Source organism: Muntiacus reevesi, chromosome X (genome assembly GCF_963930625.1).
Source record: "Muntiacus reevesi chromosome X, mMunRee1.1, whole genome shotgun sequence".
NCBI lineage: Eukaryota > Metazoa > Chordata > Mammalia > Artiodactyla > Cervidae > Muntiacus > Muntiacus reevesi.
This window is the reverse complement of record NC_089271.1, coordinates 28,271,866-28,297,517: the sequence shown is the minus strand read 5'-3', so window position 1 is coordinate 28,297,517 and position 25,652 is coordinate 28,271,866. Positions and strand designations below refer to the sequence as shown.

General features: G+C 38.5%; 1 protein-coding gene across 1 annotated transcript in view; it reads right to left on the bottom strand.

The window, feature by feature from the left end:
• Positions 1-25,652, bottom strand: part of IL1RAPL1 (interleukin 1 receptor accessory protein like 1) — a 757,712-nt gene that overhangs the window by 40,764 nt on the left and 691,296 nt on the right. The window contains exons 6-7 of the mRNA XM_065916682.1: positions 10,396-10,528; positions 8,272-8,417 (exon numbers count right to left, since the gene is read on the bottom strand). Of these exons, the coding sequence (XP_065772754.1) occupies positions 8,272-8,417; positions 10,396-10,528 (279 nt within the window). The remainder of the gene's footprint in view (positions 1-8,271; positions 8,418-10,395; positions 10,529-25,652) is intronic.

Genomic DNA, 25,652 nt, shown 5'->3' with positions numbered 1-25,652 from the left:
GTCTCAAATATTGCTGCCTTTTTAATCTTTGTTTTCCAGATATAAGAAAACCTTTAATCTTATACCATGACTTACAGTAATTCAGTAAATTATATCATTATAAGCAGAACTGAAACATTTATATTTTTCTCCCTGCCTGATCCCTCCAGAAACTCATGGTGAATACTCTTATTTTCAGGGCATTAGAGTTATATCTTGTTCTTGTTTAGTCGCTAAGTCATGTCTAACTCTGCAACCCCATGTACTGTAGCCCACCAGGCTCCTCTGTCCGTGGGATTTTCTAGGCAGGAATATTGGAGTTGGTTTCCATTCCCTTCTCGAGGGGATCTTCCCAACCCAGGGATTGAATCCATGTCTCCTGCTTTGGCAGGCGTATTCTTTACCACCTAAGAACCAGGGAAGCCCGTTATAGTTATATTTACATAAGTTAAATAAGAATTTCTTCTCCTTAGAAGAGGATGCAACTGGAAACTTGTTATATTACCAAGGATTTGACTGGAATGTCATATTTGAGATAGACAAGTATAGACTCAGGTATGACCAAACAGCTTTAAGGAACTAAGGTTGACTTCGTGGAGCTGACAAAGCCCTTTGGAAAAACAGCCTGGCACCTTGCTTACAGTGTTCCCATCAGCCTTACCAGGTGAGTAAAGAAGGTCATTTCCTGCAGGTGCAGAAACTTCAGGGTATTTGGGGGACCTCAAAAAGAGAGCAATTCACCCAAAACTATAGGTATTACAGGCAAGCATGATGGCAAGTCTTTTGCTGCACTTCCTCACCTCGAGAGACATTTAAAAGTTCAATCTGGAGACTCCTCACTGAAAGGTAACCATTCCATTCATTACATTTCTGTGATGATGTACAAGTTAAAGATACAGGACAGAAGTACAAGTTAGAGATCTTTATTCAGAATTTAATGTATAGTTAGGAAAACAAACAAAATAAAGACTTCCAATGACTATGAAGGGAAGTGAAGTGTTAGTCGCTCAGGTGTCCAACTCTTTGCGACCCCATGGACTGTAGCCCGCCAGGTTCCTCTGTTCATGGGAATTCTCCAGGCAAGAATACTGGAGTGGGTAGTCATTCCCTTCTCCTGGGAATCTTCCCAACCCAGGAACTGAACCTTGGTCTCCTGTGTTGCAGGCATATTCTTTACCATCTGAGTCACTAGGGAAGCCCTCCAATGACCACGTCCATACATAAATTAAATACTAAGAACTTTGAACCACATGGTTAATTCAACAGGAATAATAAAAATGGAAGGACTGGTTTTTATCCAGGATCATTCCCTCTTTATTCATTACTTGAGAAATATGCTAATCATCAGCTAAGAGTGGTCCTTTCTTTCCTAACAAAGATGCTGCTTGGATATTCCAATTCACATTTAGGAAAACTGAATGACCAAAATGACTGAAAGGAAAAACAATACTATATAACAAATATCCATGCTGTAGCTGATCAGGAAGAACTGGGATCGACAGACCTTTGAAAAGATACTTCACAAATGAGGGAAAAATAACTTGGAGTTAACTTTAGTTTAATCATACATTCTATATTTGAGGAAATAGCTCAGAAGTTTATTTTTCATGCCTGTAATTTTGGTGACTGTCAAATAACCTCATTGGGATGTTCATATCAAGAAATTCAGTGGCACAAAAATCACGAATATTAAACAATTTGGGCTCCTGGCATTCATAATAGGCTCCGATGTAGTTTTTGCTTGTTTCTTTGCTTTGGTGTTAGTTATCAAGAAGAAAAAAAAAAAAAGAACTGGGGTCAGCTTACATGCCTCATGCAATTGAGGAGCAGAGAAGCAAGAAAAATGTTACAGAATAGAATAAAACTTTGACTGCCAGATCTTATCCAAAGAGAGTATCTGTTAAACCTGATGGCTCTTATTGGGAGATGCTGCAGTGACATAACTAAAGTTCTTTAATGTTTTGGTATTGCATAAGCAAAGAAGAGGGATAGCATATGACCTCTCAAAATATGTCTCTTTGGTATAAAGATAATTTAAGGCTGATCATTTTTAAGAAACAGCAGACACAGGAGAAGTTCTAAAAATCCAGTAGAAGTTACTCTGTAAGAGATCTTTACAATGATAAAAGAAATCTTCCCTTGTAAGGGTCTTTCCCTTCCTGTACCAGGAAGAGGATGACTTTCAATCCCCAGAAACTCATCAATGGAGAAGGCAGAGGCTTAAATCGGCATAACAACCATGCCCATCGTTACTGTGCTTTTCTTGGTCACCTCCCATAACTGGCCTCCCATGCTTCCCAACTCTTCTTTTCTCTTTCCTGGAGATGGTATTGAAGGTGCTGGCTTGGGCCATTTCAGGGGGTTACTCAGTTTTCCTGGCTATTTCACGTGTATTTAGGAGGAAGATATGTTAGTAAATTTATGTTTGCTTTTCTCCTGTTAATCTATCTCATATAGCCAAGAACCTAGAAGGGTAGAGGGAAAATTATTTTTCCTTCCCAACAGCAACAACTCAAAAAATGACTCTTCTGTGTATGCCTAGTGAAGGACTGGGAAGCCTGGTGTGCTGCAGCCCATGGGGTCACAAAGAATTAGATACGAATTAGTGACTGAACAACAACTCAGTTTTTAATGGTCTTTTTAGGAAGATGCAGTCGTATAGAGAAGTAGGAGGTTTTGATGTCTAGGCAAAGTTTAGCTTTTCTATATTCTGAAATCAGTGGTCAAATATGTTAAAGGATGAGCCCCAAAAGAGCTTTACACAGTTCTATTGTCTTCCTGTATCTTGCAGCAAATAAATGCACGAGGTAAATACTAACAAGGATGGTGGCATATATTACAAAAGTGATCCATTATAAGAAGGGACAAGGAGTCCACTGGGTCTAAATTCATCTGGCTTTAAAACAATGCATCCTAAATGATGTGCATGTTAATTACATTACTGAAGATATTTCAAAGACTAAGGAGTTAGAGAGCAAGTCTAATTCCCAGGGATTTCACTCTTTGGGGGGCTTCCCTGGTAGCTGAGACAGTAATCTGCCTACAATGCAGGAGACCTGGGTTTGACCCCTGAGTCGGGAAGATCCCCTGGAGAAGGGAATGGCTACCCACTCCAATATTCTTACCTGGAGAATTCCATTGACAGAGGAGCCTGGCGGTACAGTTCATGGGGTCACAAAGAGTCGGCCATCACTGACTGAGTGGTTAACACACACATACCTTCTAAAACAAGTATTTCCTGTAGTGAGGAGCTAAAATTTGAGCTTCCCAGGTGGCTCAGTGGTAAAGACACTGCCTGCCAAGGCAGAAAACGTGGGTTTGATCCCTGGGTCAGGAAGATTCCCTGGAGGAGGAAACGGCAACCCACTCCTATATTCTTGCCTGGGAAATCCCATGGACAGAGGAGCCTGGAGGGCTACAGTCCATGGGGTCACAAAGAGTGGGACAGGACTGAAGTGATTTAACACGCACACTCTTCATAGGGAGGGAGAGAGAGAAAGGGAGGGAGATTTCTTTTTTTTTTCTTTTTTATTTTTCAGTGGGTTTTGTCATACATTGATATGAATCAGCCATAGAGTTACACGTATTCCCCATCCCGGTCCCCCATCCCACCTCCAGGGAGGGAGATTTCGCATCCCAGAGTTAAAATGGGTTTGAGGAGGAATTGAGGAAAACTAGATGTTTATGATTATTAACTAGTGCTAGTCTCTGAGACAGATACTTTGCCAGTTTTCAAATACTTCATGATGAATGAATTGCCCTATTATTGGAATCAAGATATCTAAACAACAATTCGCAACAGGACTGTTAATGAACCTTCCTTTTAGGTAACAGTTTCAAAGCTAATCATCCCCTAGAAGCACAATTCTACACTAGAAATGCTTAATATCAAAGTAATTTAAAAAGCAGATGATGGCATTTCAAATTATATTGGTTCTGATTTCCTGATCATTTAATTTTATGAGTGCCAGGCACATAGTAGGTTCTTAACAATTGCCATTAAATGAATGAATAAATTAATGAAGATCTCCCATAGGACAGCACATTCAAATTAGAGTAAGTCTATTACAAGGTAAAATATAGAATTAACAGAGCAAAATTGCCAGTGCTAAAGCTGACCATTTTAATGAAAGATAAATTAGATGTGAGGGAATTTTTAACGAGACATGTTATTGCTGCATCCTAAATTATCCAGATTATCACATAGTTGGAGTAGAAAAATCATGTAATAGCTGCTAACATGGTGATAAGTATGTCAGACACTGTGACATATTGATACATATTAAGTTTATTCCTCATAGCTGCTCTATATGGAAAGTACTATCATTATTCCCCATTTTATACAAGAGAAATTTGAGGTTCACAGAGATTATGGGATTTATCCAAGATAGCACAGTTAGTATGCAGAGAGTGGGTTTTGCACAGAAAGCCTTACTCCAGAGTCCACACCGTTAAACATTAAACTGCTTTATTCCAGAGAGTAAACACATCCACACTGTGAGGTCATTCAGAATTAGAGTGTGGACAAGGAACTCAGAGAATGAAAGAGAAACTTAGGACGGCCTGGTGGGCGCAAGAGTGGCTAGGCCAAAGTCAGAGCACAATGATGCTGGGTGTCTGTCTGGAGAATTGCTTGTGTTAGAGACATGGAAAACATACAAATGATGGACAAATAAAAGATTGGGGTTTTGGAGGGAAGCTGAAAGTCAGTGTTGGATGCATGGTCAAATTGGGGAGCAGTGATTAGGAACTTAAACAAAGGCATCTGGGTAAAAGGCTCAGAGACTTACATAGGGAATTCAATTCAATAGGCAATGGTGGAGACAAGAGATAACAGTAGGAAATGTATCTACTCTTTGCTTTGGTTCTTTTTGGGACAAGGACCTAACTCTCAAGCTTCTCAGGCCAGGGCCTACAGTGAGGAATATGGCGCAAGGCAGTCATACACTACTGTGGCCCATTGGTCATTGTTTTATTCTATGACCTATTTCTCTGTAGAGCATGTGACATGACCCTAACTGTCCCAGTACCTTCCCTGGCTGTAGGAATCAACAACCCTGAATATTCTCAAGTAAAAGACAAATGTCCTAGTAAAATTTCAGCTGGTTTTTGTGGAAATTAGATTTTTTTTAAAGAGAAAAGGCTGGCCCAGAATCTACCCTAGCTCAATCCTAGCTGTACTATTTATTGTAGTATTGTCTTGGCATTAAGGACAATTCAGCTGATACAGGTGGTGATATCTCAAAGAATCCACAACACCCACTGGAAGGTTCTGACATCATTTTTATTATGTTAACAATACTGAACTAAAGGTAACAGTGGAGGGGGAAAAAAAACTTAAGTTATTTTAGCAAAGGTACGTCCTGGCAAGTTTATTTGTCAGAAGAATGGATAATTACTGACTTATGAGACCTGTATTCATCAAATGCTTTAACATATCTCTCTATGCAAGTTTTAAGAAGAGAGACTTTGAAGGCCTGTAAGATAGTTAAGGGGTCAACAGCAGAAGAATATGATTCACAGGAACAGCTTCCGGCTCTTCTCTGAGATTTAGGCTTCTGAGTAATACAGCCAGTCATCTGGTCATTACACAATTGCTAGAATGACAGCAATTTGACTCTCGCAGGGACCCTGTGATCAAAACTATCAGCTCCCATGTGCCGTGCCTTCCTTGAGCTTCTGAACCTTTCAGGGCTGGGGAACTTGTAGTTACGGCATCTGTTAACCAGAGTCCGTTGTTTTTTCCCAGAGATGGTTGCAATAGATCATTCCACATGCTGATAAGCCTCTCCAGGGCAGGAGATGCATGGCTACCACTGTGAATTGATGGCTCATTTTGCTGCAGCTCCCTTAAAAGGAAGGTGAACACTAAGAGGGGCTTTTGGAGTACATGACCTTGAAGGACACTTTCTGGCTTTAGCTTTTATTTTACTGAAGATAAAATGCTGGTGGCATAAATACATATTTGAGAAACACTGTGGAAGATGTAAGTATTGAAGAGTGCTCTAACACTGCCCACCACTTTCTTCTTCATGTTTAGGAAATCAGGCAGTATTGGAAAAGTTTATTCAAATGATTTCCTTGATTCCTCAGTCATTTATGTTTGTAGTACTGGAAGCTTTCTTAGCTATGGGCAACTTAACCTTAGGCCACACAAGCTAAAAATAACCTAGCAGTGTTTGACTGTTCCTGACCCTTGTGTGCCTGTCTGCTAGATGAGAGCTTTAATAGTTGTATCTTCCTTGGAAATGATCCAGCTTCCTTCCTTCTTCCTATGATCTCTACATAACTGTCACTCCTACTTTATCCTAAAAAGAAATAAACGTCATTAAAGCCAACAGATTTTTAGATGAGCCCTCTATCTGTTCTCTATTACCTTCCTTCTTGAAGAATAATTCAGACTCTGTAATTAGACTCTTCAATTCAAAAGAGTGATCAGAATGGTGAAAGTATTTTATCCACATAAAAGAAGAATGAATAAAAGAAACTAAAGAAGCTGAATCTATGGAAGTGAAGGCCCAGAAGGATTATGGGGACTGTCATCAAACTTTTGAAGGGCTGTTTTGGGGAAGAGAGATTAAGAATGGGGTCATGGGGTAGATAGTGAAATAGGAATGTTTTCTAATTGTTAGGTTTTTCCAAAGATAGAACTGGCTTCCTGGAGGAGGAATGTGATCCAATATAAGTTGACAGATCATTAGGGATGATGTTACGGAATAATAGTTCAATTATACAACATCTAGGCTACTTCCAACCCTGGGAATATTTCTGTCCTTTTATATGTGTAATACTTCTACTCTAAGTCCCTTCATTGACTGACAAACAATCAGACTGCTTACTAGTTGCTGCTTATCTTTTCCCTCTATTAACATCTCTCCAAAAGTAAACTATTTGAATATTACAGTCACCTTGACAACAGAGGTGTCTATTTTAATAGCTTTCAGTAACATTATTCAAAGGGAATCTATTCTCCAACAAAGTCTTTGGCATTCTCTTTCTTTTCCAACCTCAAAGAGTTTAGGATGAAACATGTGCTTTGAAATTAAAATCACTGTAAATTTGCTGAGTAAGAGAATGTTTTCACTTAACATAAGGCAGAAAAAATTTTTTTTTCTCTCATAATGTACATGAAAAAATTTCACCAACAAAAAGGCATGGCTCAAATTTTACAATTGTCTATAATTTCAAACAATTCAATATATATTTATATATATTTTAACCCTGTGTGTAAGGTATTGGGGTTGCTGTGGAATCAGATTTATTGTAGCTGATGTTACACTCAACCAAAACATATCTTACTTAAATTGCTAATGATGAATAATAATTGAAAAAGGATATTACACATGTAAAAGTTATCTAAGGCAGAAAAAAATAAAAATGAAGTAAAATTGGGAATCCATTGGATGTAATTTGTACACTCAAGGAACAACCTTTCAATTAAGAGCATTATCTTTGACTTAAATCTCTCTTGGTTATTTTTAATTGGTTTGCTTACTTTGAAACTCCAATACTTTGGCCACCTCATGTGAAGAGTTGACTCATTGGAAAAGACCCTGATGCTCGGAGGGATTGGGGGCAGGAGGAGAAGGGGATGACAGAGGATGAGATGGCTGGATGGCATCACCGACTCGATGGACATGATTCTGGGTAAACTCCGGGAGTTGGTGATGGACAGGGAGGCCTGGCGTGCTGCGATTCATGGGGTCGCAAAGAGTCGGACATGACTGAGCGACTGAACTGAACTGAACTGAACTGAACTGAATAGTATTAATAGCATTTAGCTAAATACTTCCTGTGCATAGGCTCTGTGCCAAGCTCTTCACACTTAATGTTTTCTTTCATCTGTAAAATTCACTAAGAGTTGATATTATTTTTCCCATTCCGTATTATCAGGGAACTGAAGCTTAAGGAAGTTAGATATCATTCCCAAGGTTATATAGCTGGTATTAAAACAGAGAAAGGGGGACTTCCCTGGTGATCCAGTGGTTACGATTCCCCACTTTGATGGCAGGGGGCACAGGTTTGATCCCTGGTTGGGGAACTAAGATCCTGCATACCTAATGGCACAGCTTGGGGGAGGGGAAGAAAAAGGAATCTGAATATCTAAATTTGACTCCAGTGCCTAAGCTAGTCACCCAGCCACTGTGCTATCTGCTTTGATGACCTTACTGCTAAGGTAATTGTTTTATTTGGGATAAATTTATGTAAAAAAAAAATTTTTTTTTACCTTCCAATTATTTCACTTTCATTAAAGGTTAAGTCAACCACTCAAACTTAGAAGGTGACACTCACCCCGTTTGTGAAGGAGAACGCTGGCATGCCGACGTCCATTTCCATTTTCAACATAACAGGAGTAATTTCCCAAGTCACCTTCTTCTACAGAGTCCACAATCAATGAGATGGAAACTTCCTGCTCCCCAAGATGCTCCTTGAGAATTCTAAAACATAAAGCAAAATGAAACAAAAAACCCCCACACAAACATACACACACGAAAAAAAATTTAGATGAATCTGATATGAAAAAACCTACAGCATCTGTGCTTCAAATTTAGTCATGGATTGATGCTATCTTAATTAAATTATATCATGCCCTTTTCTTCTTCACTTCTAATAAGGAAGCTTGTCTTTGTAGATGCTAATGAAGTTGCAGTTAATTATCTCTCTTAGCAGGACAATCACACTGTCATAATAAAGAGGTGAGAGAGACCTTGAAGAAAAGTTTACAAATTGCTTTCCCTTTAAGAAGAAATATGATGTAAGGGTGGGATAAGAAATTCTAATGTCTTAGGCTGGAGGACTAATTATCTATCAGGCTAATTTTTAAGAAATGAAGGATAGAAAATTATTTCTGAGCTACTTTGACATTTCAGTTGAAACCTCTAGTCTGGCATTTTTTTTTTAAGGTACAAATCAGTTCCTATTTTTAAAGAGATATGAAATTACAAAACCATAGACTAAATGTTCTGATGAAGCATTTAATTCTGACATTTAAAATTCACGGTAGATGCTCACTAACCTCATTGTCAAGGATTTTAACAATCTTTTTAAAACAAACGGAAAATTTCAAAGTAGGGCTCCTTTGCTATGCTCACCAAGGTTCCACCTTTACTCTCCCACCCCTTTGGTAACTCTTGCTTGCATAATACTTCATCATGAAGAATTAAAGAAAAAAATACCTTTCTAGAACATTCCCTGAGCGCCCACAAAAGGAGAGAGGGGCAAAGTTAGGAGGTTTATTGTCCTATAAACTTAGCATTTCAGAGTGTATAAGATAATAGTGAAGTTTTAAACATGAAAAATGGCAGAGGAATATTTTAGTATGTATTGAAGATTTGCTCATTTGGGCATTTCAGAACCTGACTGTGATGTTATATTCCTGGGTATTTGTTGCCAGGAAGAAAATTCCAGTAGAAATAACCCTCTGTGACAGTTTTATAGGTTTTTATTTTCTATAGAAAATCTTTTTCTCTTATACCTTTCCTCAAGTTTTAAAAGTTCTCACATTTAAGAAGAAGAATTTGGTTAAAGTGCTCAAATATACCCAAAAGAGGTGATCTTTAGATTGGAGAATGTTTACAAATGATCTGCATTTTGATTCACTTATAATTTATTAATTAGTATATTTGCTTATTTACATTATGAATAAAAATTAGTATATATAAGTGTACTTTTAGTCATAACTGAATACCTCAATATTTAAAAGTAAGCAAACAAATATGTTAATCATTTTTAAAAAAGAAGAGGCAGAAGCATTATGCCCTCAAAATAATTGTATTTTTATGACTATTGCTATTATTCCACTATATTAATATTTAGACCTTAAAATCAGACTAAAAAAGGTAATAAAAGCATTTTTGTATTCTTTACTATTCCTATCAAGTGTTTTATAGTCTACATGATGCCTCAAATATGTAGAAACATATAAAAGGAAGTGACAGAGATGATGTTTGAATCCTAAAAAACATGATATTGAATCCTAAAAACCTGTTAACACTGGGTTGGACAAAAAGTTTGTTCGTGTTTGTCCATAAGATGGTATAGAAAACCCCAAACAAACTTTTTGGCCACCCAATATTTCCTCTCAACAATTAAAAAAAAAAGAGCTCTTATCAACCAAAGGCACAATATCACATCTTCCGTATTTGATGCTATTTTAGTAATCTCACATTCAGTTTATTCCTTAGTGGAAAATTCCTTTTTATTTCTCTTAAATTCTTTGCAAATGGCACTCAGATTTTACAATTTCATAGTCACTCCCTCAAGGATATTTTTCCTCCTTGCCATTAAATGTTGTAACATTTTTAGTATGAAAGTAAAACACACTCCAACCCCCTTCTTTTTTAGCTCACTTTCTATTCACTAACACAGCAAATGTGAATCCTGACTGTACAAGTTAAAAGAGAAAAATTACTTTACCTAATGTCACTTTCCCAAACTCGATTTTCATCCAGATCTTCAATAAACTTCTCTCCTTTCATCCAGTAAATTAAAGGACTGACATCTCCACTATACCCAAAGAAAGCTCTGCAGGTGAGATTAGCTGAATCGCCTGTGGACAGAAGTGATAGAAACGTGTTGTAAAATTGTGGATACACTCTTATTTTAGGCAAACTGGCATGTAAAACTTTAATCACTTCATTGATTTAATGAAACATCTCTCTAAATCAATATTTTTCACATATTTTCCATCTGTCAAATTAACAGAATGTGTGCTTTTGGCAGCTTGCTTAAGGGAATGTGAATTACTTATCAGATCATGAAGAACACTGGTCAGTTATTCTACAGAACTTTACTTTCATTTAAGTTTGCCTGATGTTTCCACATGAATAGATTGAGGTTATGAATTATTGGGACGGGTACTTCAGAGGTGATGTGCACTTCTCAAAGCACACCTCAGTTGCTTCAGTCGTGTCTGACTCTTTGCTACCCTACGGACTGTAGCCCACCAGGCTCCTCTGTCCATAGGATTCTCCAGGCAAGAATACTGGAGTGGGTTGCCAGTCCCTTCTCCAGGGGATCTTCCCAACCTACGGATCAAATCTGGGTCTGCATTGGCAGGTAGGTTTTTTACTACTGTGGTATCAGACAAGTACATAATGTTGATAATATGAGATTTTATAAAGCAGTTAGAAGATGTTTCTCAGTCCTGAATGCGGGAAAGAGAAAGAGAACCAAATCTTTTGATGGGAAAGAAATGGAACTGCAAAATACAGGATTCCTTACAAATGTTACTAAAATATTTGTACTATATGAGGAATAGTATTTTAATTAAGGAAACCAGCACACATTCAGGTAAAAAAAAACCACATTATTAAAATACAAATGGACAGCACCCAAGAATAAATATTTGGGCTGTTTATAAAACATAAAATCAATAATACTACTGTGGAGATGAGTTTCTTCCAGTGTACTACAAGAGAGGCCACTGTAATGATGAATACAGATTGATTACTTAATAAGGTAAGTGGAAGTCCGTGACTGAAAAGTGGGAGCAGATTTAATGCCAGCAGAAACTAAGGCATATTTTGGACAAGTAACCTGATTTTGCAAACACCTGATTTCCTCAAGCCTCAGGCAGCATTAGAGAACTGAAATATTCCAGTACTATTATAGTTTTAAGATCTTGCTGCCTCCAAGTAGAGCTAGAAAATGTGGGATGGCAAAGAGGCCTATAGGGACCTGGGAAGGAAATGGCAACCCACCCCAGTGTTCTTGTCTGGAGAATCCCAGGGACGGGGGAGCCTGGTGGGCTGCCGTCTATGGGGTCACACAGAGTCGGACACGACTGAATTGACTTAGCAGCAGCAGCAGAAGCAGCCAGAATGGACTGGAGCAGGGGAACTCTTAAGGATACCTTAAGTAAGGCAAGTTTATTCATTTATAAATTCCTGAGACTATTCTAAAGGACTTTGACAAATCTGTGACTTTAAGGTGAAGAGAAGGAGGTTCCTCAAGTCTAAGAGTTAAGCTATGAGTTAATAGTGAACATTGCTTGAAACTGGGCTTATCAGTGACTCTACCATATAAACCTAGAGAAAAGCATTATATACTTACAGATGCACTCTTTGTAAGTCCTGGTATGGGTCAACCTATATGTAAATTTTATTCTCCAAGTTCTACAAGAAAATTTTTATTGGATAAAATTCATATTATTATCTTATGTCCATTGTGTAAGACTAGTTCATAACTGAATTCTTGCTCTTCTAATATTTTTAAGATGGCATGATACAGCCGTTCCTTTTATCTTATCCTTCTTTATGTCTGAATGTCCTCCAAGTAAGTGATTCCTTAGAGAATTTGATTCTATATGCAATAGTCATTATTAGTGACCAGATAAGTCAAGTTCAAAAAATGTCTACAAAGATTTTTTTGTTTATTTTTATTAGTTGGAGGCTAACTACTTTACAATATTGTAGTGGGTTTTGTCATACATTGACATGAATCAGCCATGGATTTACATGTATTCCCCATCCCGATTCCCCCTCCCAAATGTCTACAAACTTTTAAGAGGCAAAAAGGAGCTTTAAATAATCTCCTCTATTATTAATTTTGATACATAAGTATTTTGTTAATATTTTAATATGTAAACCCCACTCCCTGAGAGAATAATTTATCTTACACAATGGATAATTGAATGTCACTCTTACTGATTGGAAACCACAGATTTCTATGGGAAATGTCAATCCAATGGTTCAGAACAATTTTTAAATCCAGTATTCTTTGCTTTTATATTTTTCTAAGAGCACTGGCTTTTATGTAACTCAACTACCTGTTACAGTGTTAAGGTAGTCATAAATTCAACAGTAAATCTCAAAATACTACATAGTGTGATGATTAATTTCATATGCCAAGAGAATCAACATATATTACAGAGTTCAAAAATTTACATGTCAATAATTTACACAGTCTGTGTTTTAAGGGAACAAGATTTAGCTTTTAGGTATGAGTTAATGACTGAAACTCATAAATAGAAAACTCCAGAAATTATCTAATTTTCCATTACAGTTTTACTAAATTTGGGGGATCATAAATAATGATCATGTCACTAGCAACTCAGCCTGACATTCTTTAGCAGAGAAGTCAATTGAATCCCTCATTGGGAACTGAATTTTTCTCTCTTGTCACCCTCCTACCTTCCCAGATCAACTGATTTGCTATTATCTAATTCCTCCTTTTTCTCAACTATCAGCCTTGTGTCACCACACCTAGTAAATGGCTCCTGCACCCATGTAAGAAACGATTGGCTTTTTCAATCATCTTCGCTCACCTTGTCTTTGACTACTTATCATGCCTTGAGTACTGGCGGTATCCCAAATGCTAGGGGGGCACCTGGAGGACCTCTACTCAGACCTGGGTTGGACTTACTGTGGGTTAGAGAGTGGAATTCATGCAAAGAATAAAAGAAGATGGAGGGAAAAATAGAAAAACACTCCAGGTAGAGAGGAAAGAACGTGAGTGACAGAATGTCAGGGAACTTTGGAGGAAGTCAGTAACTTCAGGGTCATTGAAGCTAAACTACATGTAGTAGGTAGAGTTGGGGTGAGGATTTGGGGTAAAATCATGAGGCCAGAGCAGTGGCAGCCCTGATCTCCCATGAAGGCCATGTTGAAGATGTGAGAATTCCATTTAAGGGCAATTCTAAGTTGGGGAAAGGTTTCAGGTAGGAGTTTGACATGGGTACACTTGCAGTCTAAAGAAATCACTCTTTTTGTATTTGCCAAACTGGGATTGGATATAAGAGAATTGAGAAAGATTGAGAATTTTATGATACTTCAGGACCAGATAAGGAACCATCATTGCAAAGAGAGGATTATTTACACATAATTTCTTCCTTCCTTTCTTACTTGTTTTTTGGCCACACCACTTGGCATGTGGGATCTTCGTTCCCCAACCAGGAATTGAACCCCAGCCCCCTACATTGAAAGTGCAGAGTCTTAACCACTGGACCACCAGAGAGGTCCCTCTGCATAGTTTCTTAAAAGGACAAAGTACAGGTTATAGCAGTGATGACAGACCACTGTGCTTTTTATCAATGTGATAGTAGGAAGCCTCTCAAAGCACAGATTACAAGGAAGCCTGATAAGGTAGAAAATACATTTTTATTTTTATAATTTACCTGCATCACTCTGTGTGTGTAGGAGAGAGAGACAGACAGATTAAACAGTTGCCAGCTGCTTCTCAAAACAATCAGGAGAGAAAGTCAACTTGAGTAGAGATCTGTTCTGTGAAGTTGTTGTTCAGTTGCTTAGTCGTGTCAGACTCCTTGCGACTCCATGAACTGCAGCATGCCAGGCCTCCCTGTCCTTCACTATCTCCCCAAGTTTGCTCAAACTCATGTCCACTGGGTTGGTGATGTCATCCAACCGTCATCTGTTGCCCACTTCTCATCCTGCCCTCAATCTTTCTCAGCATCAGAGTCTTTCCAAAGAGTCAGCTCTTCACTTCAGGTGAGCAAAGTATTGAAGCTTCAGCTTCAGCATCAGTCCTTCTAATGAATATTCAGGGTTGATTTCCTTTAAGATTGATTGGTTGGATCTCCTTGCAGTCCAAGGGACTCTCAAGAGTCTTCTCTGGCACTACAGTTCTAAAGGAACAATTCTTTAGCACTCAGTCTTCTTTCTGATTAAACTCTCACATTCATACATGACTACTGGAAAAACCATAGCTTTAACCTTTGTCAGCAAAGTGATCGGGATGGGGAATACGTGTAACTCCATGGCTGATTCATGTCAATGTATGACAAAACCCACTGAAATGTTGTGAAGTAATTAGCCTTCAACTAATAAAAAAAAATTAAAAAAAATACTGTTTAGGTTTGTCATTGCTTTTCTTCCAAGGAGCAAGCATTTTTTAATTACATGGCTGCAGTCACCATCCACAGTGATTCTGGAACTCCAAAAAAATAGTCTGTCACTGTTTCCATTTTTTCTCCATCTATTTGCCATGAATTGATGGGACCAGATGCCATGATCTTAGTTTTTTGCATGTTGAGTTTTAAATCAGCTTTTCACTCTCCTCTTTCACTTTCATCAAGAGGCTCTTTAATTCCTCTTTGCTTTCTGCCATAAGGGTGGTGTCATCTGCATATCTGAGGTTACTGAAATTTCTCCTGGCAATCTTGATTCCAGCTTGAGCTTCATCCAACCTGGCATCTTGCATGATGTACTCTGCATATAAGTTAAACAAGCCAGGTGACAATATACAGCCATGATGTACTCCTTTCCCAATTTTGAACCAGTCTGTTGTTTCATGTCCAGTTCTAACTGTTGCTTCTTGATTTGCATACAGGTTTCTCAGGAGGCAGGTAAAGAGGTCTGGTATTCCCATCTCTTGAGGATTTTTCCACAGTTTGTTGTGATCCACACAATCAAAGGCTTTAGTGTAGTCAATGAAGAAGAAGTAGATGTTTTTCTGGAATTCTCTTGCTTTTTTGATGATCCAATGGATGTTGGCAATTTGATCTCTGGTTCTTCTGCCTTTTCTAAATCCAGCTTGAACATCTGGAAGTTCTTGGTTCACGTACTGTTGAAGCCTGGCTTGAAGGATTTTGAGCATTACCTTGCTAGCATGTGAAGTGAGTGCAATTGTGTTGTAGTTTGAACATTCTTTGGCATTGCCCTTCTTTGGCACTGGAATGAAAACTGACCTTTTCCAGTCCTGTGGCCACTGCTGCGTTTTCCAAATTTGCTGACATATTGAGTGTAGCACTTTCACAGCATCATCTTTTAGGATTTGAAATAGCTCAGCTGGAATTCCATCACCTCCATTAGCTTTGTTCGTAGTAATGCTTCCTAAGGCCCACTTGACTTCACACTACAGAATGTCTGGTTCTAGGTGAGTGATCACATCATCATGGTTATCCAGGTCATTAAGACCATTTTTGTACAGTTCTTCTGTGTATCTTTGCCACCTCTTCTTAACATCTTCTGTTTCTGTTCAGTTTGGTTCAGTTCAGTTGCTTAGTCATGTCTGAGTCTTTGCGACCCCATGGACTGCTGTTAGTTTCATACTGTTTCTCTTCTTTACTGTGCTCATCTTTGCATGAAATGCTCCCTTAGTGTCTCTAATTTTCTTGAAGGGATTTTTTGAACTGTTTCTCTTAATAATACCTATTTGTGTTTCTGAACAGAAGTTACTACTCCCGTTCTTATGCAAAGCTCTGTTTCTCAAGAAAGGACACTAGAAGCCCAGTGGAGTCAATCTTGAGAGAAGGCCAGGTGACATCAGGCTCACCTGAGACTCACCAACCACTTAAGTGTTGGTGAGAAAAGCTGAATTCCTCTAGTGTTTGGTTGGGCAAAAATTTCATTTGTTTTTTTGTTTTTTTTTTAACAGCTTAAGGGGAACCCGAATGAACTTTTGGGCCAACCCAATACTTTTCATTTGGGAAATGGTGGCTAATCACATGAGCGTCTGTTAGGAACTGTGACCTCAGACCCTAAGTGTGTATGGCCTGTGTTTGAAAGCAGAAATAAATGACTATAATGCCTTCCCCTCGGGTTAAATAAAAAACAGGAGTGAACAGAATATCATGGGGCAGGGTGGAGTCCAGGGAGAGATGATGCACTTCTATTCAATAAGGGTAGATAGGAATTCATAAGTATAACTAGGAAAATTAGGAAAATATAATTAGCAAATTTTGTTTAGAAAGCTAATTAGGCAATTAGGAAAGAGGAGTTAGGAAAATAAAAATAATATGACTGTGTTTGTACCTCGGGCTGATGAAGCAGGATATGCAGTTACATAATAGGATTTTAGCATCTGAATTTTATGAGTAGTTCATCCATGATCTATTTCACATTCTCATGCTTTTTATAAAATTGTGATTAATGGTTTAGAGTTCTTTTTAAACAATTTATTTATTGTTATTTTAAAAATTTATCATTGGAGTATAATAGCTTTACAATGTTGTGTTAGTTTATGCTGTACAAAGTGTGAATCAGTTGTACATATACATATATCTCCTCCCTCTGGAGCCTCCCTACACATTTTTACGCTTTTTAATATTATATTCTTTGCTTTAAATTCTCCTCACTTCCACGTAGTAAATTCCTTCTCCTCTGTTAAGTTCTATTTAAAATAGCACCTCTTACAAAAGACTGGCTTGGCTTTTCTAGGAATGGTCAATCAACTCTGTCTTTTTCCTCTCTTCCTCTTGGAACGGGTTTGCTTCCCTGGTGGCTGGCTCAGTGGTAAAGAATCCGCCTGCCAATGCAGGAGACACAGGAGATGCAGGTTCAATCCCTGAGTTGGGAAGATTCCCTGAAGAAGGAAATGGCAACCTACTCCAGTGTTCTTGCCTGGAAAATTCCATGGATAGAGGAGCCTGGCAGGCTACAGTCCATGGGGTTGACAGAGAACAGAGGAAAGGTTATTACTATTGCAACTCCTAATGCTACCATTAACCTTGTTCCTTCTAGCAAACTTCCACTAACTTTCAGGTCAGAGGTTATTTATACACTCATATCTTCTACAATATCATTTAGTTTAGATGAATATGGCTTCAGATATTATATCTTTCTTTACCTAAGTCAGTGAGTGTTAAACTCATTGTCAACAACAACAACAAACTTACTCTTACTCTCCCCAAACCAGATTTTGACTCAGCAAGTGTGGAAGGTTCCAGGGGTTTTAATTTTTAACATGCACTCCCAGGTGCTTTTCATGCAAGTGGTTACAGTTAACTGCCTGGAACAATTTCTTTTTACCTTGGACTCTTTAAAATGGAGTTGGGGCTGAGAAAAGCATCAAGGCTGAAAAACATTCCATCAGGGCCCTTAAGTAGGAGGCAAGGATAGGGTGGCTAGGAAAGAGGGTTCATAATGACAGTGGTGGGCAGAGAGGTAACTGGCATAGATAAGAAGTAGCTTGTACAACTGGGTCACTGATGAGCCAATCCAAGCTATGGCAGCTTTCCAAGGGATGTAGAAAAAACATTTGTGTTCCAATGGAAAACTCATTTTTCTACTTCACACCATTCTGAGTTACCAGATTTTAGCCCTTTCCCTGTCTTTGAGCTATTCTTCAACTCTTTGTAACTCTATGTAGGTAACTGATATGGAAATGCTCTCATGTCTGGGGACTTCCCTGGCAGTCCAGTGGTTAAGACTTTACATTTCCACTGCAGGGGGCTTGGGTTCGAACTCTGGTCAGGGAACTAAGATTCTGCATGTTGCGAGGCCAAAAAAAGAAAGAAAAGTCCATGCATGGAATAGAAATGAAAATAAAACATACCAATGTAAAAATTGTCTCATATCTGGTAGCCATTTGACTTAATTCCCCATCTGCTCCCCTAGCCTTGCTCTCCACCTCAACTCAGGGAAAAATCAATTTTGTCTCTACTTGGAATTTATCTCAGCAATCCTTTCTGTTTTATAAACTATTTTGACTTTACTTTGAATTGATCATAACATCTGTCTGTTCCCTTCCTATCATGTGAGCAAAAATTCTTTTTACACTTTAACATGTATTCTTTTCAGTATCTGTATGAAAGTCACAATTGTACATTTTTTTTCTGAAAATGACGTTAATAGGAGTACAATATTAGACTCACTGCTGATTATCACCATTCATACAAGCCACACACATGATATTCATATGTTCACAGTATGTCTCTGACATCTGCATAACTACTGAAAGATTGAAAAACACTCTCCTTACTCCTCTTTCTTTTTCAAATAGAAGAATAAGCAATGTAATTTTATCTTTAAGTCCAAACTATTTAACTTGTTATCAAGAGAAACTATCCATCTTTTTCTATCTTTTGCTGTCTAATTTGCTATAACATGCAATTTCTGATAAGGCAAGCCTAGCGTGAGATTTAGAGAGTCAAACACCAAAGCTCTCCCTTATCCTCTTCCAAGTTAAAAAAAAAAAAAGAAAAAACCTCCAGTCTGATCTCAGACACCCAAGTGATAATGTTAATACTATTTACTCTACTTAATCAGAAATACAGGAAATTAGCATTAGAATTCCACAGGTTATAGAAAAGAGTCACACTAATTTAATTTCCTGCTTGATTTTTTTGTTGTTTTCCTTCAAATAATAACAGAAAAATTTACGCTATCGCCTCGGGAGTCACACACATCACCCAGGGTTGGAGCCCTGAAGATAATGGTATTCTTGCTGTCTCAAGTTGATATCTGTAAAAGCTTCAGTAAATTGCACTAAATGCTTCAGCTCAATCTTACCAGGTTCTGAAGGAAGCACTCTAAAATTGATCATAAAAAATTATTTGCTATCTCAAATGAGAACAATGCTTGTCATAGGGCAGGCTTTCAAGTAGGCCACAATGTGAGAGGGCCTCAGAGGAAAAATAATACATTTTCTCTTCAACCCACTGATCCCAATCAGCACTAGGGACACTTGTTATTTAGTGCGACCTTCTTCTAATTAAATATCATTTGGCCATTTCTAAAACTGCTGACAGCAGAGATTCTCTCTCCACTAGAGGACACTCTCTAACTTATTGAAAAACAAAAAGCAAACTTTTATTTTTCAATTAAAAGGAAATTTCTTCCCTAATTAAAAGCATCAGCATCCAGAGATCTTACTAGTTGGAATTAAGAAACAGTGAGCATTTTGTTTTTAAATAAGATGTTGAATAGTAGTGGGGGGTTTAATTTCATTTGCACCATTAATCATGGATATTAAAATTACTCTACGGTCACAGTAAAGATGAATGTTTCACCAAAGCCCTTCCATTTAAGATAAAAGCAAAGTGGCTTACAAAACATATTTATCTTGTGTCATTGGTTATACAGAATGGCTCTTCTTGAAAGCTTTTTTCTGAAATGAAGAATCTCTGTCTCTGTCTCTGTCTCTGTCTCTCTTTCTCACATACACACACACACACACACACACACACACACACACACACACACAGACAAAGTTCCCTTGGAAATTGTTCAAGACATTTTACCCAAATAAGTATTAGGACCTATGGCACGTAACAGTTGCCAGGATCTAACCACAAGAGAGTTCTTTGAAAATCAGAGATTTAGCTAAGAATCCCAAAAGAGAAGAAAGAAATGGAAGAGATAGGTTATATTAAGCTCAGAGTTGAGGATGTTATTCCTGCAGGATGTAACAACGTCTGCTCAAATTTCAAGGGAACAAAATTACAGAAAAATAAGACATGCACTTTTAAATTTGCTAACCATAATTCTGCTGTAGTGTCAGATTTCCTTATGAAAATGCATTTGATACTATCTTACAACATATTTCTGTCAATTTGAAGAACAAAACAAGTTATTTGGCTGGTCAGTAAATTGCAAGGGGATTTAAGCAACCACAAATAACCTGGAGGTAAATGAGTTCATGTACATACATAGTAATGTTCAAAATTCTCCAAGCCAGGCTTCAACAGTAGGAGAACCGTGAACTTCCAGATATCCAAGCTGGATTTAGAAAAGGCAGAGGAACCAGAGATCAAATTGCCAACATCCGTTGTATCATCAAAAAAGCAAGAGAGTTCCAGAAAAACATCTACTTCTGCTTTATTGACTATGTCAAAGCCTTTGACTATGTGGATCACAACAAACTGTGGAAAATTCTTCAAGAGATGGGAATACCAGACCACCTGACCTGCCTCTTGAGAAATCTGTATGCAGGTCAGGAAGCAACAATTAGAACTGGACATGGAACAACAGACTGGTTCCAAATAGGGAAAGGAGTACATCAAGTCTGTATATTGTCACCCTGCTTATTTAACTTAAATGCAGAGTACATCATAAGAAATGCTGGGCAGGATGAAGTGCAAGCTAGAATCAAAATTGCTGGGAGAAATATCAATAACCTCAGATATGCAGATGACACCACCCTATGGCAGAAAGCAAAGAGGAATTAAAGAGCCTCTTGAAGAAAGTGAAAGAGGAGAGTGAAAAAGTTGGCTTAAAACCCAACATTCAGAAAACGAAGATCATGGCATCCGGTCCCATCACTTCATGGCAAATAGATGGGGAAACAATGGAAACAGTGAGAGACTTTATTTTGGGGGGCTCCAACATCACTGCAGATGGTGACTGCAGCCATGAAATTAAAAGACACTTCCTTCTTGGAAGAAAAGCTATGACCAACCTAGACAGCATGTTAAAAAGCAGAGACATAACTTTACCAACAAAGGTCCATCTAGTGAAAGCTATGGTTTTTCCAGTAGTCATGTGAGAGTTGGACCATAAAGAAAGCTGAGTGCCGAAGAATTGATGCTTTTGAACTGTGGTGTTGGAGAAGACTCTTGAGAGTCCCTTGGACTGAAACGAGATCCAACCAGTCCATCCTAAAGGAAATCTACCCTGAATATTCATTGGAAGGACTGATGCTGAAGCTGAAACTCCAATACTCTGGCCACCTGATGCGAAGAACTGACTCATTTGAAAAGACCCTGATGCTGGGAAAGATTGAAGGCGGGAGGAGAAGGGGATGACAGAGGATGAGATGGTTGAATGGCATCACCAACTCAATGGACATGCTGCTGCTGCTAAGTCGCTTCAGTCGTGTCCGACTCTGTGCGACCCCATAGATGGCAGCCCACCAGGCTCCCCCGTCCCATGGGATTTTCCAGGCAAGAGTACTGGAGCGGGGCGCCATTGCCTTCTCCACAATGGATATGAGTTTGAATAAATGCCGGGAGTTGGTGGTGGACAGGGAGGTCTGGCGTGCTGCAGTCCATGGGGTCGAAAAGAGTCAGACACGACTGAGCAAATGAACTGAACATACACAGTACCCCTGGTGAGTGAGTGCTCACAAGTTGTTAGCAATTATTACTATTACTATTGCTATCATTACACTGTGACTTAAACTTTTCTATAAGTGATGACTTGTAGTTCAAGAATCAAATTAGGCCAAACTATGCCCTTCAGGAGCCTAGAGGTTGCATACTGGAATTTGAATGAATTATTGGGATTTTTCCCACATCAACTAGAGAAAGGCAGGCAGTGGCCTCTCCAGAATGAAGAGGAAATCTCTGGCATTTGAGAGGAAAGGGTGAACAAAATGGTAACATTATTACTGTACTGTTTTTAGATAGCTCAAAGATTCTTGCAAGGATTTATACGCTAGCTCATGAGGGCTGCTTTCTAGATGAATGATCCAAACGTTTCTCGCATGATAGGGGAGCCACATTTGTCATCCCAAATGTCTCTTTGACCTGTGGATTATCCCAAGCTGAAATCAAGTCTTGAAAGACTCAGCAAGAAACCGTGACTTCCCCCCAACTGTCTAAAAGAATTTAGATAGAGGGCCTGTTCCTGGAATAGAGCTATCACCAGAGATATCTGCAATGGGCGAGGTGTGGTGGTGGGGATTTTAGGAAGCAGCTAGAGTCCACTCTGCAGTCCAAGGTCTCTGCCTGGGAGCAGCAAACATTTGTTTACAAAACCTTCCTTTTTCTATTTCCATATGAATTGCCTTCTTCCTCTTTCAAGTCCCAAACCACTACCTCCAATATCCTCTTTTGTCTTTAGCTGAAGATGGTATTTAAGGCTTTTGTCCATTTTGGTGAGTTACTCAGTTTCCTTGGGTCTCTCCCGAGTATACATGTCATTATACTTTTGTTTGATTTTCTCCTGCTAAACTGTCTCACGTCAATTTAATTCTTAGACCAGCCAGAAGAAACTAAAAGGGTAGAAAGCCATTTCTCCCTTCCTAGAAGCATCTAGAACAACTAATGGACACAAAGCTGAAGAGGAGGGACACATCAGGAATCAGCAAATATCTGGTGCCACCTGATTCCTTCATCCTTGGGAGGTGTGATGCTGTACCTGAGAGTTGAGGAAATGGGAATTATGATTATTATTTTGGTTGTAGAGCATGTGGGATCTTAGTTCTCTGACCAGGGATGGAACCTATGCCCCCTGCAGTGGAAGTGCAGTCTTAACCAGTGGACCTCCAGGGAAGTCCTGAAAATGGGTGTTATATAACAGAAGTAGGAACCTGATAACTGCTCAGTGGAAAACATTTAATTGCCAAGGAATGGATTTCCTCCAAAGGTTATTCAAAAACTCTTGGTGATGATGTACGGGAAGAACAATTTGGGGGAATTTTTTTGAGTCAACATACATGTAAAATTCACCAGCCTAGCCATTTTTAAATGTAACAGGGAAGTAGGGCTTTTTTGGCTCATCAGTTGAAAAACTGGATGGGAAAAGAGACTTGTGGTTTGCTTTCTGCCAAAGGCATCAGAACCACTTATAATTTTATTCATTTCTAAAATTGTTTTGAGTCATCCACAATGTAGACTTTTTTGGTAATGCAGACATTTTTAGGTTTTTTGTTGTCAAGGCCTTAACTAATCTCAACTCCCTGTGATCACATCTTGAGAAGACATCTCCTTTATTTTTGCTTCATTAATTACATAGCCACAGTACTAAATCTCTCATCGATTTTTTTTAACTCTTGTGGTGCTTTCTCATCCTTCCGGAGATTCACATTTTTAAAACAAATTATTCCATTTTCAGCCTCCAAGGATATTTAAATCAGTCATTAACATACATACAGAAAGCATTTATCTGTGGCCAGCAAATCCGGTAGACCTTAGTTTCAAAAGCAACTGAAGCAAGAAAGAAAATAACAGAGGCAGAGGAAAAACAGGAATAGGAAGAGGAGGAATGAGAAGAAAAGGAAAATGAAACGAGGAGAGGAAGGCATATTGGTGGTGGTGGTGAAGAGTATTGTCCCCAACAGCTTATGCAAGTGTAAATGTTACACTGAGGTTGCCATGTTCTTGAGTAGACCCTGTCCTGAAAATGCTACCAACTTTTTTGTGCTTAATCTGTCTTCTCCAAACCCGACTGATATCTACTGAGGCAGAGATCAATAAATGGCTCTCAGTGTCTATTATCCTTCTTCCTTTGAGTAATATAACCGCCTCCCCATGTTTAGTTGGACACACAGCTACCAAGCTACAGACGATATTTCCTAGTTTCCTTTGCAGGTAGCTGTGGCCAAACGGGAGATCAGGCCAATGAAATGTGTGAGGAAGTGATGTATACAATTTCGCATTCATCTCTTTTATGATGAAGCCTCAGCCCTGGACTTTCTGTCTCCCTTTTTCCTGTAGGCTGGAAAGCAGATGTGCCAGTGAACTGGTTTCTGTCATACAGATGAAGACAAAAATGGTAGAGCAATAAGATGTAATGAACCTGGGTCCCTGAATGACATAATGAAACAGAATCATCCACCAGTTTGAACTTCTCTATATTGGTCTATTTGGTGAGAGAAATACACATCTAGTTTGCTGAAGACATTGTATTTTGGGGTACCTTGTTATCCAATACCTCTAGAAAGGATTGTATTTTTTAAATACAATATTTAAATATTTAAATACAGTATTTAAATACAATTTAAAAAATACAATTGTATTTAAATACAATTGTATTTTAAATACAATATTTAAATACAATAAATATTTTTGAAAAAAATCTTCTCTCCCAGGCTGCAGTGTTCAGGATAATATTCATGCCACTATACCAAATAATTTAATCTACTTAGTGATATAGACAAGAACCACATTTACCTCCTGCTAATCCTCTAATAATTTCCCATAATACCTATATACAAAATACAGAAACAGAAAACTACAAATTCTCTTTTTGAAGAAGAAAGTATGACATTAGAAATGAGTCTCTTTTTAAGAAAGAATGTAGTTTTAACTGGAGGAAAACTATAAGGAGTTTACTTAAGTTTTGGTTTACTTAAGGGTAATATAGTCAATCGGCTTCCCTAGTGGCTCATTGATAAAGGATCCGCCTGCCAGTGCAGGAGATGCAGGTTCGATCCCTGGGACAGGAAGATCCCTTGGAGGAGGGCATAGTAACCCATTCCAGTATTCTTGCCTGGAGAATTACATGGATAGAGGAGCCTGGTGGGGTACAGTCCATGGGGTCGCAAAAGAGTCAGACATGATGAGTGACTAAATAACAGTAATACAGTCAGTAGCATCTGTTCTGTTTTTGCTGTTGTTGTTTCTTTTGGTTTGGGGTTTTTTGAGGGGCCACACAACATGAGGGATCTTAGTTTCCTGACCAGGATCAAACCCACGACCCTCGCAGTGGAAGTGCAGAGTCTTAACCACTGGACTGCCAAGGAAGTGCCAATAGCATCTGCTCTAGAACACATATAATACCTTGTGGTTTAAAAAGGGTGTTATGTTTCGTTGCTTCTTAAATGGACTGGCTGCACTAAAATAAAAGGTCCAATTTCAGTTACATTTTGCTATAGCTGCATTTTAATGAAACGCCCTTCTCTAAGTTTCCTGACACTCAGGGTCTTAAGAGATAATTTGGATAAGCATAAAGCCTGCTTTTCTTATCTTTTAAAAAATATAAGCCGTAATCCTTAGGTTTATGTGGCTTTCAAGGTTAACGAAAAATTCTCCAGGAAGTTTTATAAGCTTTTAAAACATGGCTAGTGTAGGACATAATGATAGCTCAGGCAAGATGTTTATTTAAAATGTAAATGAACATTCAGTGAACTCACACTTTTGTGTTTTCTTGGTTCCTGCCTAGAAGGGCTATTGTTGGTCAGCGTTATATTAAAAGTACTCCGTATAACTGCTGGTGTTTCATACAATGCTTTGTGTCCCCGTCTCTCCTCCACAGTGGTTTAGTAAAATGCTTCTGACAGCTTCTGAGCCTAAACTATACCATGAAGCTTGGTTTCTTGGTCCACATTTG